The sequence below is a fragment of the Drosophila bipectinata genome, chromosome 3R (genome assembly GCF_030179905.1).
Source record: "Drosophila bipectinata strain 14024-0381.07 chromosome 3R, DbipHiC1v2, whole genome shotgun sequence".
NCBI lineage: Eukaryota > Metazoa > Arthropoda > Insecta > Diptera > Drosophilidae > Drosophila > Drosophila bipectinata.
The window spans coordinates 773,994-789,235 of NC_091739.1; the positions used below are offsets into that span (position 1 = coordinate 773,994).

The window sequence follows — 15,242 nt, forward strand, 5'->3', positions numbered from 1 at the left end:
GCTCAATGACCAAACATTGGTGACCCCGACGTGATTTACTTAATATAATTAACAATTTAAAAAAAAACTATTGAGCCGCGAAAAAACATTTAAAAAAACATACATATTTACGTTCCACAAAGCAAGTGCATTCGCCCGCGCATAGACTTCATATATATATACGTTCCACAATTCCGCTACGGTTCTGAGTGCACAGTGGGACAAGTCGTGTTCGTCGCGGGCAAAATAAATTTGGAGAAAAAAAAAAAAAAAAAAAAAAATTTGGCGCCGGAATTATTTACTTCGGGTTGGTCGGAACTTAATAAATAAACCATGAACTCCAGCGGCGCAGACACAGGAGCACCCACTCCAACCCGTAGTGCTGTTCTAAAGTGCAAGGCCCTGGGTATTCTCCAGGACTTGCAGAGGATCCAAAGAGCTCTTCAGCCTGTTTCCAAGGTGGACGATGCCATGCTCAACGTGCGTCATGGTCAGATAGCCGCCATGTTCAGCGACTTCAAGGCCATCCACGGGGAGCTTGAGGATTTGGACATTTCGCAGATCAGTAGTGAGCTTCGATGGACTGTCTCGGAGCTGGTAGTGACAATGCAGGCCGAAATTGAGCACGAGACGACCCTTCGCTCTTCCCGAATTGCTGCCCACTCCACCTTAGCTAACGGAATGTCCACCATGCAGGTTGACTCGGGGTCAGGTCAAAGGTTTCAAGCTTTGCCTCCCTTGCCTCTTCCTACCTTCAGCGGTGGATACTCTGAATGGCCTGAGTTTTACTCTATTTTCTGTACAATTGTCGGCGGTAATCCGAGCATCAGTAAGGTGGAAAAGCTGCAAAGGTTGCGATCTTGCCTGCGGGAGTCCGCTTTCGAAGCAGTTCGCTCCTTGGAAGTCTCCGATGAGAATTATGATGTCGCGCTGAATTTGTTGGATAACCGATTTAATAGCCGTCGTTTAATATTTCAGGCTCATGTGAACGAGATTCTTGGCCTCACTCTAGTGGAAGGTGATTCAATAACAGGTCTTCGAGGGTTATCCGACAAATTCAATGCCCATATGAGAACTTTGAAGAATTTGGGTTCGACGAATGAGATAGCCGGCTGCATCATTGTCCAGGTTCTTCTTCAACGGTTGGACCCAGCTACCCAGGTGAAGTGGGAGGAGAGTCTAAATTCTTCAAGTTCCGACGCCATCCCTACTTGGGAGTCGCTGGCAGAGTTTCTGGAGCAGCGATGCAGGACTTTGGAGGCTATGGATGTGGCCGCTGGGCAGAGCTATGGAGCGGATCCCTCTTCGGGTTGGAGTGCTTCGCTGGGAGCTGATTAAGCTGTACCTCGCCCCTTACGAATATAGTTGGAGGACAGGCCCCAACGGAGGGGGGAATGTCGGGTCAGGCAGCAGCGGTGTAATTTTAATGTTAAATATGTTAACGTAATGTTTGTTGTAATGATGTTTATTTATTAGGCTTAAGTTTGTACATAAGCTTTGTTGATCGCAAGCCGACTCTCTCTCGGCCGCTCGACTCAACGGGCTTTCTATAGAGAGTTTTAGCTCGGCAATGTCTAGGTCGGGCCGCCCTCTCCACTTTCGGGAGCTTTAGCTCGAAGTGACTTGTCGGGCCGCCCTCTCTCTGTACTTTTTACTTTCGTCTCTGCTTGCACCATAAGCTGGTCTATCAGATGATCATCCGGCTTCATCTGCAGGCAGAAATAAACATTTTTATAACGTCGTACTAAAATTAAATTCGTCTTTTATTTCCCGGCATTGAAAACGCTCAATGACCAAACAAGCTCTTTAAATCCATTTTTGGTCTGTCTCATGAACGACCTCATTTCGCCTTGCACAGCACGACAATTTTTACAACAATAATGTATCCCAGACCTACGGGAAATGGCATCCGAAACTGATGCAGTGAAACCGGCACACTTGGCACACGACGTTCTCACATAGCCAGCAATGGATGGCAGGCTGGGATGAGGAAATTGTCTTGTTACAAGACTTAATGGCACAGACAAGTTTAAATTCCATTTTATTATTTTTTTTTTTTATTTAATAAAACAAAAATTAATATTTAAAAAGTTAAAAAACACAATACCTTGAACCACTGTGCCAAACAAGAAGCCGAAGCGGGAGCTTTGAAATAGTGCAAAAGAGAAATGCAGAAATATAGATAAGCCGGGGAAGAAGCAGAGCTGAGCTATGCTTGGAATAGAATTTAGACAAATTATTAATTCGACTCCAAATATACCACAGCACTCGCGAAGCGATACGGTTTAGGCTTTAAGATTGTTAAGATTCACAAGATTTAATTCACAAAGTATGTAAACACCGGTTTACCAATATTTGTCATAAACGCAGTGCGAACAAAAAAAAACACGACCGTTCGATTGAAAGAAAGAGAGGGAAATGTTATTCTCCGCTTAATCTCCAGACTTACATCATTTGTGCTTGTTATAGCAGTGCCTAGGTAGATAAACTCCTTGAAGACGCCGCGATTCTCTGTTAGAACACACCAGAAGGTTTAGTTATTATATTAGGTTTGTTAGAAGGTTTCGGATTGGCCACTTCCTACCTTGACAGAGCTGATGGTGTTGCTCAATGTCATTTTGCACAGTCTAGTCAGCTTTGCTGGTATACCAAGCTCAGACATGGCGGCATATAGGCGATCTCGCCGGGGGCTATCAAAGTAGTATTAAAAGTATGGAAAGTAGTATACTTACATATTAACGATTGAGTTTAAATACCTTAGTATATCTTAGAATTGTCTCTATGTCTATTCTGATTCGACTCTAGCTTCAAGCCAACGATTTCGCTGGACCAGCTATTAGTCTCTTTCTGGTATTTCTTGTAGCGCATAACAGTTCTGTAAGTCCGCAGTTTAATTCAGATCATATTCATCCTTTCCTGATAAATTTTCAGCGTCCTCTTCCTTCCCGTCTGTTTAAAAAGTTATCTTCGTTACCTTCGTCATCTATTACCAGTTCACACTAGCGCTGCATCTTATCGGATAAATAAACCGAGTTATAATGTCTCTGTTTTCGTTGTGCATGGGGGATATGCATATATTTAACTACATGTCTGTCGTTTGGCAAACACTTGTTGAGGATAAAAAGTCCTTTATAGCGAAGATACAATTTTCTCGAAGTACCCGTACTTCTCCTTCTTCTTCATCAACACAATATCTCCAAGCTTTTAAACTGGTTGGCTTTGAGTGTTTTGCAACGTAGTTTCTCTTGGCTGCAGCTCTTTGATTGGCTGCAACCCTAGTTGCAGCGTCTGTATATAGCTTCTTTATCTCGACATCAATCATCATACTTTGTTTTTGGATCTCTGGATCTGGAATCTGCGCTTTAGGATATCTCGTGGCTCATATCCACATACATAAAAACTGAAATGGGGGAACATTGAGTTGTGCTATTCACCATGCTATTGATGCTCGGCTGGATAGATCGTAGCATTTTGTCCCATCACTGTTTTTTGTCAATCGAAAGCAGTAGCATGGACAAAATAATCCTGTTTGTTCGTTCCGCATTACCCTTGATTCGTAGTGTTTGACATTTGAAGTGAAGGCGGTACCTTGGTACCTGATGGCGCGTCCTGGCATTCCGAAGTAGCTCGTAAAGTCTTACAGGGTATCCAGAACATACTAAGTTGCAGTACTTTTTGTTGCTCGTACTATGTTATACTTCTTAAGGGAATGTTCATTCCTCTACAATAACGTCCTAGGATCTATCGTAAAAAATGGGATGGGTTTGATGTCGTCGTAGTATAACTCTCGTTCCTAGTATCCATCTAGGGTTTTTTTTAGCTCGCCTTTTATGCAAATTATTTATTCTGTAGTGAATTAGTTTAAAAAAGTTTATTTTTATATTTTACTTTCACTTATTCACTATTAAAAAATTGTGTCAACTTTTGTAAAATTTATTTAACTGCTCGGAAAATAATATCAAGAGAGTCGGAAAATAAGAAGTTTCAATTTGTCAGTTAAATTTTAATATAGAAAATTTTTGGTGGAAATTTGTGGTTACATTAGCGGAATTCAGGGATAACTGAGGAGATCTTTGTGTTTTCATTAGCCTACTTTGTGAAGAGATCTGACCACAGATTTATCTCGAGTCTATCAGAGCTGTTTGAAAATTAGCTCTTGGTTCAAAGTCTTTTATAAATTGGGTAAGAGATTTTTAGTAAGGCCTCATAAAACTTGCATGTCTTTACATAGCTATTGACGAAATTTTGCATCCTGGGAAATCAAAACAAATTAAGAATTATATGGTAACAAGCCGTTTTGTTACCAACTATAGCAACTGGTTGTCATATTTCCGATATAGGCGATCTTGCTTAATCACGTACTCGTCATTCTCTGCTTTCTTTGCATTTTTCATATGAGCTATGATGTTCCAAATCTTTTTATCTGTAAAATCATGTTTCTGATCGGTAGCACTGCCTATTACCGGCCTTTCTGTCTAGGCCTCTATCTTAAATCCACTTTTCCGCCAACCCTCATATTTAAGCGCAACATGCCTACAAAAAGGGTAAATCCACAAAAACTGGCCTCCACACGCTCATCCCTAAGATAGGAAGAGCAATATCTAAAAAATAATATATGCTCTCGGCTTTCCTGGCCATAGAAGGGGCGCAAAACTGCAAAACCTGACAAAAAAGGCGTGGGAGTTAACGCTCAAAAAACAGATGTCAGCTTCAGCAGGAACTATATAGGAAGCTAAACTGGAATCTTAACATAGAAGAAAGGCCGAAGAAAGCCGTCTAAGCTCTCTTTACCTCAAAGCAAGCAATAGGTCTAAAAAGTGGCACGTTCCCCTACAATTTGAGCAGGGTCTATATGCCCATACCACCCAAACTAGACCCACCAGACCCAAAGTACTGTACGGCGCACAGTGGTCGATTTGGCCTGGCTAGCGGCATTTAATTATGATTTTCAAATTTAAATAAACGTTAATTTAAGTTTACCTATCGATAGTATACACCTTGATTAGATGCTAATTGATGGTTTCTAAGCTCATCAATAAGCTGACGATCAGCTGTGAACTGTCAAAGTTAACATATGTTTTAGCAGTTGATATTTACAATTTTGGCGCCCTTTTACTTATTGGTTGCATATTTAAACAAATAGTGCAATTTACGATTATTCTAGTGCAAGTTTGGTTTTTTTACAACTATTAAGGTATGTGCTACATAGAAAATCTGTGCTTGTGACGTGTCAGTATATGTGTTACTTATAAATTGTAGTGGATTTGGAGTGTATTAACAATGTGCGGAATAGGGCGCCCACCAGTCTTTCGTGAAGTAGAACTTAACAAATTCACCTGCATTCGCTCTGGTTGCAATTGTTTGTTAAAGTCTGAATTATTATCTGTCCGAAATGTCAAAAATGAAGTGCGTAGTCCTGCGTATCTACAAGTAATTTCACTTTTTAAGAAGAATGTCAGTGTCGAAGCGCGCACTTTTCTTAGTATGGCACGGCGAAGCCGTTACAATCAAATATGAATGTAACGAAAAGGAGTTTTGCAAAATTGGGAAAAAATAGTAGTTTTAATAGTGGGCTTGTCCAGTAGTGGAAGAAATGCAATATAAATAAGGCAGCTTTTGAAAAAAGGAATAAAGAATGGCTAGACACGCCTCAGGGGTTGATGGAAAGATCATCATTTAGAAATGTTGGACGCCCAGAGAAAAGTATTTCAGAGTGATGCAGAATAACTCAAATCAACAAACTAGGTACCAGGCATTTCGGTGAAAGTCTCGACGGATGCATTGTTGTTGGCTGCAAGTAGCCGCTTGTATAAGGACGGAAATACATCAAGAATTGTGTCGAAGCTGAATGCTGACGAGGAGCTTACGGGGGATATTATAAAAACTGGAAGTACGGCCGGTACTGAAAGTACTAACAATGGAAACACTGCACGAAGATTTTTTCCAAATATAGTATAAGTTATAATTATATTTCGTACTCTTTTTCTTTAGAATACAAAAAAATTTCATAAAAGTCTTTGTTTGGTCATCGAGAGTTTTCGATGCCGTAAATAAAAATCAGAATTTAATTAATTTCAACGTTATAAACTTTATTCAGGCCGCATATGAAATTAGGATTTATGTACAATATTTGAAACCAATTTAGGATGCGAGCGCAGTAAAAGTACGAACGAGAGTGGCGCCAACCTTGCAGAATAGGCTGAGCGGATGCTCGCTAACCATAAGCGTCGAAGTAGCTAAGCCGAGCGGCCGAAAGAGAGTCGGCTTGCGACCAGCAAAACATCAGTTACTTATTAATTGTTGTGTTTAAATTAGTTGCTTGCTGCTTGACCCGACATTCTCCCCCCAGTTGGGGCTTCTACTCCAACTTCATCCTTAAGGGGCAAAAGGCACAGCTTAGTCACTGCTCGCTTGGTAATTCCAGATGAGGTTTTTATCACCGCCACTCGAAAGATACCATCCCGACCAGGGATTAACTCCATTATTCTCGCAAGCGGCCATTTCATCGGAGGTAGATTCTCGTCCTTTACTAGCACCACATCGTTTGGGGCCAAGGCAGGACCGGAGGCGCGCCATTTGGAGCGCTGCTGGAGAAGACTTAGGTACTCCTCCTTCCATCGGGACCAGAAAGACTGCTGCAGGAAAGACACGCGCTGCCAGCTGTCCAACCGGTTGAAGTTCAGCTTTGTGACATCAGGCTCGATAAAGCTGACTGACGGACCACCAGTTAAAAAATGAGCCGGGGTCAGAACATCAAGGTCTGCAGGATTTTCTGAAAGAGACAATAAGGGTCGTGAATTTATAACAGCCCCAATATGGCACAGCAGCGTTCGCAGCTCCTCGAATCCCAGAACTGCAGATCCGACAGCTCGGTAAAAATGGTGCTTGGCGGTTTTAACAGCCGCTTCCCACAGACCACCGAAATGCGGAGATCGAGGAGGAATAAAATGCCATTCGATGGACTCCATAGAGCAAAACGCTTAGAAATAATCGGCGCAGCTCCTTTAGCTCGTTTTTGGCTCCAACAAAGTTGGTTGCGTTGTCAGACCAAATATGTTGAGGACTTCGGCGGGTGCATATAAAACGCTTCAAAGCCTGCAAAAAAGACATTGTGGACAGATCCCTTACAAGCTCCAGATGGACGGCTTTGGTAGCAAAACAAATGAACATGCTAATGTAACATTTTACTGGAGCCTTATTACGCACTTCCGGCTTATAATAGAACGGTCCACAAAAATCCACACCAGTGACTCCGAAGACCTGGGAGCCGCTAACTCTTTCCTCCGGGAGATCAGCCATAATGTGCTGCAACAGCCGAGGCTTAGTCCGGAAGCATCGGATGCATTTGTGTAATGCCTTCGTCACGGTTTTTCTCCCCCCAATTGGCCAATATTGGGACCGAATAATTGCCAACAGTGCGCGAGGTCCCGTATGTAAATTTCGCTCATGGAAGTCAACAATTATAGCCCGCGTAACTGGATGGCTTCTTGGAAGTATAATTGGATGCTGTTTATCAAAATCCAACGACGAATTTTTTAGCCGACCGTCTACGCGCAACAGTCCAAATTTGTCCAAGAAGGGAGAGGATGAGGCAAGGGCACTGGATACCGCTATGTCTTTTCCATTTTGAAGAGCCTTTATTTCCTCCCAAAAATGCACACGTTGCACTAGCCGCAATAACAGCTGTGTTCCAGATTTTATATCGCTAGCCGTAACACCGTTGTGGTGAATTCGTTGAGAAAACTTGTATACGTAAGCGAATACCCTCTGCAGTGCTGAAAACGAATTAGCGTACTTAGAAACCGCTGTTATATCCACGTACGGAGACTGAATGAGCAGGACCCTTGCACGTAACTCCAGGGTTGATCTCTCAGATGGGACCGCGGTTGGCCACGTCTCTTGGGATCCAACGAGAAACGGAGGACCATGAGACCACAGCTTATTCTCAACCAATTCATTGGGAAGAGCACCACGCGACAGGATATCTGCTGGGTTCAAAGAAGTGGGAACATACCGCCACTCCATTTCTCTAGTTAGCTTCTGAATGGTCGAAACTCGATTGGCGACGAAAACATTAAACCGAGAGGGTTCTTCTCGAATCCAAGACAGAGCCACAGCAGAATCGCACCAGCAAAAATACTTTCCAACGTAGACCTTCAACTGCTCTACTTCCGACATAAGTCGAGCCAACAACTCGGCTCCCGATAACTCCAGCTTAGGCACCGTAACAGTCTTTAACGGCGCAACTCGGGACTTCGAACAGAGTAAATAGCTTGCAGATCCTGCGCCCTTGGACACGACATAAACGCATGCCCCATACGCCTCAATGCTGGCATCACAGAATCCATGGACCTCCACCTCGGATTTCGATGTCAGCACCCATCTAGGGAATTCGGCGCGCTGCGTACTACCAAAGCTGCTACAAATCATATTCCAGTCGCAGTGAAGAGCTTGAGGAAGACTTTCATCCCAGGACAACTTCTCACGGCACAGCTTCTGAAGAAAGATCTTTGCCTTTGAAATTACAGGACCAACAAGGCCTAAGGGGTCATAAAGCCGAGCGACTGAAGAAAGCACAATGCGCCTAGTGGGCTTTGAGATTGACTGAATCCCTTCAAAAGAAAATATCAAGCGGTCAGTCGCAGGATCCCAAGCAAGACCCAGTGTCTTTGTGAAGTTGGTACCATCATCAAACTTTAGGAAAGACTCCCGATCTTCTTCAGGCACCTTATCCAGAACGTCAGCAACATTGGAGCACCACTTCCTTAACCGAAAATGGTCTTTGGCAAGGATCGCGGATGTTTGCTGCATTATGCTAATAGCTTCATCTATAGAGTCGCCTCCGGAAAGCAGATCATCCACATAAAAGTCGCGACGCAGAATTTCGGCCCCCTTTGGAAACATTATTCGCTCATCATCTGCCAACTGATGCATTGTCCGAACTGCTAAAAATGAGGCAGGCTTCGTTCCGTAGGTGACCGTGTCCAGCTTAAAAACCTGTAACTCATCCTGGGTGGAATCCCGCCAAAGAATACACTGAAGATAGCTGTCCTCAGGAAAAACCCTGACGCAACGATACATTTTACAAATATCTCCAGTAATGGCCACCCGATGGCAGAAAACCTTAACAGAATATGCAGTAACTTTGGCTGAATAACTGGGCCAGACATCAACACGTCATTCAATGAATATCCAGAAGTTGTGACAGCAGATCCATCAAAGACAACCCTGAGCTTGGTTGTTGAACTGTCCTCCTTTAAAACACAATGGTGTGGAAGAAAGTATTGGCCAGTGACGCTCGCATCAGACTGGAGACATGTGACCCAACTCCAGATACTCCTTTATGAAGGCAGCATATTGCTCCTTTAATTGAGGACGGCGACAGAGCTTCCTTTCGAGGGAAAGAAATCGTCGAACGGCTTGGGGGTACGACTCTCCCTGATCATCCAGCATTGTTGCGCTCTCCGAAAAATCCTTGTGGGCAGTGGAAACGAGTGATCTTCTCTGGACATGTGAACCGCCTCCACACACGACCCATCCAAGTTAAGTTTTCTGCAGCAATGGCAGGCCGGCTGAGAGCTTAATTTGCCCAACACACAACAGCTCATAAAACAGACTGGCTCCGATAAGAAGGTCGATGCGCTGTGGGCGGAAAAATCCAGGATCAGCCAAAGAAAGATTGCCAGGAATATTCCAGCTGGAGACATCCAAACTTTGGCGGCGATGACGGCGTTAACCAGGGCCGAGTACTCGGAACAGTGGGAACGTAGGAGAACATCAACAGAGAATCCATCTGTCGCAAAGCCGGTATCTCCAATACCAGACACCGCCATGAATGACTTGTACCTCCGGAGCTGCAGCTGACTTGCCAGCCGGGAAGTGATCACGTGCACCTGAGATCCAGAATCCAACAAAGCTCGGCATGGAACAAGGGATCCAGCGCGACTACGAACAAAAATGTTCGCTGTAGCAAGCAACGATATATCGCCGCTGTGACCTTGAGCAACTAGTGCATTAGCAGTGGACGGCGAAGATGCTGCAGGCTCGGCGACCTCGGCTATGGCTGACGTGGGAGGACCAACCAAAGGCTGGCCGCTAGATGCCGGCGGCTCCAGGAAATGCAGCAGGCTGTGATGCCTCCTTCCACAACTGCGACAACTAGCAGCGAGGCACTCACGCATGTGATGGCCCGTTTGCAGACACTTCCGACAAAGACCGAGTCGCCTGGCCTCACCAAGGCGAATCTCAGGGGGCATTGATAGAAATCGGGGGCATGCAGACATTATATGGGACCATCCACCGCATAGGTAGAGGGAAGCGATTTAGTAACAATAAAGGATGATCTACCATTATTTGCACCTCGACGCCTTCCCACATGAGCGTCCGGGGCGTATGCAGCCATGGCCACGTCCATAGCCTCCAGCGTCCTACACCGCTGCTCCAAAAATTCGGCCATCGACTCCCAAGTAGGGATGGCGTCTGAACCTGAGGAGTTTTGACTCTCCTCCCACTTGGCCTGGGTAGCTGGGTCCAACCTTTGAAGCAGAACTTGGACGATGATGCAGCTGGCGATCTGAACTGAAGTACCCAAATTCTTTAAGGCTCGCATATGGGCATTAAATTTGTCCGAAAGACTTCGAAGTGCTGCTATTGAGCCACTTTCCAACAGACTGAGGCCCAGAATCTCGTTCACGTGTGCCTGAAATATTAAGCGACGGTTATTAAATCGTTTCTCCAATAAATTCAGCGCAACATCATAGTTCTCGTCGGAGACTTCCAAGGAACGAACTGCTTCGAAAGCGGACTCCCGAAGGCAAGATCGCAACCTTTGCAACTTTTCCACCTTACTAATACGAGGATTATTGCCGACTATGGTAGAGAAGATCGAGTAAAATTCAGCCCATTCCGAGTATCCACCGCTGAACGTAGGGAGCGGCAAAGGAGGCAGCACTTGAAAACTTTGACCTAACCCTGGGTCAGCCTGCATGGCGGACATTCCGTTGGCAAGGGTGGAGTGGGCAGCAATTCGAGATGAGCGAAGGGTCGTCTCGTGCTCAATTTCCGCCTGCATCGTCGCTACGAGCTCCGAAACAGTCCATCGAAGGTCACTGCTGATCTGCAAAATGTCCAAATCCTCAAGCTCCCCGTGGATGGCCTTGAAGTCGCTGAACATGGTGGCTATCTGACCATGTCGCACGTGTAGCATGGCATCGTCCACCTTGGAAATAGGCTGAAGAGCTCCTTGGATCCTCTGTAAGTCCTGGAGAATACCCAGGGCCTTGCACTTTAAAATTGCACTCCGGGTTGGAGTGGGTGCTCCTGTGACGGCGCCGCTGGAGTTCATGATTTATTATATTGAGTTCCGAACAACCGAAATAAATTTTATTTGCTCGCGGCGAACACGATCTGTCCCACTGTCCTCAGAACCGTAGCGGAATTGTGGAATGTATATATATATGAAGCTAGAAGTCTATGCGCGGGCGAATGCACTTGCGTTGTGGATCGTATGTTTGTATGAAGTCTATGCGCGGGCGAATGCACTTGCGTTGTGGATCGTAAATATGTATGTGTGCTTGTGAACTAACGTTTATGTTTATGCCTGTATGTATGTATAATATAATAATATATTATAATTTGTTTATTATTGTAAATAAACTTATTAGACACGTATGATAATTTGATAATGATAATTTCACATAACACTGTTTACAAAATTGTTTTGTTTTTGTTTTTGTTTTAGTAATTTGTTTATGTGTATATAAATATATTAACGATCACGTCGGGGTTCACCAATGTTTGGTCATCGAGAGTTTTCGATGCCGTAAATAAAAAATCAGAATTTAATTAATTTCAACGTTATAAACTTTATTCAGGCCGCATATGAAATTAGGATTTATGTACAATATTTGAAACCAATTTAGGATGCGAGCGCAGTAAAAGTACGAACGAGAGTGGCGCCAACCTTGCAGAATAGGCTGAGCGGATGCTCGCTAACCATAAGCGCCGAAGTAGCAAAGCCGAGCGGCCGAAAGAGAGTCGGCTTGCGACCAGCAAAACATCAGTTACTTATTAATTGTTGTGTTTAAATTAGTTGCTTGCTGCTTGACCCGACAGTCTTTTTTTTAATATAAAAAAAAAAATTTTTTTAAAACACTATAAATTTCATTTTTGTCCACATAATGCAAAATTGAATAACAAACCGAAAATAAAAAACCGATTAAAGATATCTCTAATATTTCAGAAGTTATTAATTTAATGCCGCTAGCGAGACCGAATCGACCACTGTGCGGCGTCCTGGTATGGTGACCAGCACTCAAAAAGAAAGCCACCTTAAAGAAGTTGGAAAAAAATTAAGAAAGTGGCAGCGCTACGCATCAAAGATGCCCTCAGACCCAATCCAAACGCAGCCCCAAACGCCATACTTAACATACTTAATCCGGAACTAGCTTATATGGAATAGCCGAAGTGGCGAAGCGGTGAATTCCTAACAACGACGGGCACTCCAATCTTTTAAAAAATGACACTCAAATACCTAGAAGCATAGGCTACTGTTCTATTGAGAAACACATACAAACTTCTTTCAGTACCTTTATTCCCGAAAGAGAAAAAGAAGATGCCCAATCACCGGCCCCAAGAATGTAATATGCTTCTACACAAAGGGCTCAAAATTAGAAAATAAAGCAGGAGGAGGTGTATACTCTCAAGGAGGCTATAACAAGGTATCAGAGACTCCTTTAGATTACACAATCACTGCCGCGCCTTCCAGGCTGAAATGAACGCATTAAGGGAAGCACTTAAGCCGAGTGGTTATTAGAGTAGTATCGATCAGCTCGATCACAAGCAACTTGAAAACAGTATCAGACTCTAGATCAGGGGTGCCCAGCATCATTGCTCTCGGTGCTCCTTTGTTGTTAGAATTGCTCTTTCATATGGGAAATGAAATTTCATATACGTGTGTTGCTCTCAGCATAGGCAAAGACCAAATAAAAAAACAATTTTTCTTTTTGTCCTACTCTCTTTCATTGTTGCCGAGCTAAACAACAACAAATGCATAGTCTCTCATTTTTTTGAACTAATACAAAGGCATTTCGGTTTTGTATTGTCGAAAACTTTTCACTGCAAAAAATCATTTTTGGTTGAGATATCAAACACAATGGTTGACATCGGTGGTATGAATTACAGGTTTTAATTTTTATTTAATTAATATTTTTTTTTTTTACTTTTAAATGGCACCTAATTTTTTTCAATATACCGAAATGACTTGCAAAAAAAATTTCTCTCTCCAATGTATTGGTGATTTTTTGCATTGGTATTGGAGACCCCTGCTCTAGATCATCTCTTCACGAGATGGCAATCCAGTATGACATTATCTTGGTCCTGACCACAGGGACATCACAGGCAACTGCAAAGTAGACTAATTGGCTCACATAGGTACCACCACACATGGAGGGTACTGACATACCAATATCCTCTAACAAACTCCAACTTAGGGAACCCAAAAAGAAAAAAACAACTCAATTGGTAGTCTGTCCTAAATGGCCGGCTAATCCGACAACTCTGGCCCAATATCTCAAAGATAAGGACACCCCAATTATTAAGGATGGATCGGACCCGAATCAGCACTGCTATTAGAGTCATTAAGGGGCACTTGCTTAAGGGTAACACATGCTATGCAAATGAATTCACCCCACAACGACTACTACCCCTGTTGTAAGGAAGAAGAAACCGTTGAGCATTGTGAGGAGATTTAGTCTTCCAACACGCCAAGACAAGTGGCATGAGGCAAAGTCAAGGAAAGGGGGTGAGGGGGTGCGAAAGCGGTCAAGCGCTGGGATTTTTTCACACATACAGTACGGGGGGATGAGGGAAAGTGAAGGTGAGAAGCCTAGCCGCAAGACAAAAGGAGCAGTGAGGGGGGCAGCGCTAGGAGAAAGCAGAGACGACGTGGAACGTAACGGTTTTTAGCACACCGCGCGGTGTATTTTAGAAATATAATAATTTCACTTTTTAAGAAGAATGTCAGTGTCGAAGCGTGCACTTTTCTTAGTATGGCACGGCGAAGCCGTTACAATCAAATATGAATGTAACGAAAAGGAGTTTTGCAAAATTGGGAAAAAATAGTAGTTTTAATAGTGGGCTTGTCCAGTAGTGGAAGAAATGCAATATAAATAAGGCAGCTTTTGAAAAAAGGAATAAAGAATGGCTAGACACGCCTCAGGGGTTGATGGAAAGATCATCATTTAGAAATGTTGGACGCCCAGAGAAAAGTATTTCAGAGTGATGCAGAATAACTCAAATCAACAAACTAGGTACCAGGCATTTCGGTGAAAGTCTCGACGGATGCATTGTTGTTGGCTGCAAGTAGCCGCTTGTATAAGGACGGAAATACATCAAGAATTGTGTCGAAGCTGAATGCTGACGAGGAGCTTACGGGGGATATTATAAAAACTGGAAGTACGGCCGGTACTGAAAGTACTAACTAATTGGCTTACATAGGTACCACCACACATGGAGGGTACTGACATACCAATATCCTCTAACAAACTCCAACTTAGGGAACCCAAAAAGAAAAAAACAACTCAATTGGTAGTCTGTCCTAAATGGCCGGCTAATCCGACAACTCTGGCCCAATATCTCAAAGATAAGGACACCCCAATTATTAAGGATGGATAGGACCCGAATCAGCACTGCTATTAGAGTCATTAAGGGGCACTTGCTTAAGGGTAACACATGCTATGCAAATGAATTCACCCCACAACGACTACTACCCCTGTTGTAAGGAAGAAGAAACCGTTGAGCATTGTGAGGAGATTTAGTCTTCCAACACGCCAAGACAAGTGGCATGAGGCAAAGTCAAGGAAAGGGGGTGAGGGGGTGCGAAAGCGGTCAAGCGCTGGGATTTTTTCACACATACAGTACGGGGGGATGGGGGAAAGTGAAGGTGAGAAGCCTAGCCGCAAGACAAAAGGAGCAGTGAGGGGGGCAGCGCTAGGAGAAAGCAGAGACGACGTGGAACGTAACGGTTTTTAGCACACCGCGCGGTGTATTTTAGAAAGTGTGACGGAGTTAGCATCAACGGTGAAGCAAGGAATGGAGGAGGCGTAAAGTGTAGCGGGCCCTCGAATCCCTCGAATCGAAGCAACAGCAGAGGTCCGTCGCTAGAAGAGGGGAGGGGGCACGGACGGCGACCCGCCAACAGGAAAGTGGCATGATTTTGAAAGCAGGATTAACAGGAGGAGCAAAATTCAGGAGGATTAACAGGC

General features: G+C 43.9%; 1 protein-coding gene across 1 annotated transcript; it reads left to right on the forward strand.

Moving 5' to 3' along the window:
• The first annotated feature begins 312 nt into the window (after positions 1 to 312).
• On the forward strand, positions 313 to 1,317 carry LOC138926732 (uncharacterized). The gene has a single exon (XM_070281857.1). The coding sequence runs from the start codon at positions 313 to 315 to the stop codon at positions 1,315 to 1,317; it is 1,005 nt and encodes a 334-aa protein (XP_070137958.1).
• The last annotated feature ends 13,925 nt before the right edge of the window (positions 1,318 to 15,242 follow it).

Bases quoted from the DNA above. Each gene is read 5' to 3' on its own strand.
- LOC138926732 (XM_070281857.1), top strand. From the start codon at position 313: ATGAACTCCAGCGGCGCAGACACAGGAGCACCCACTCCAACCCGTAGT.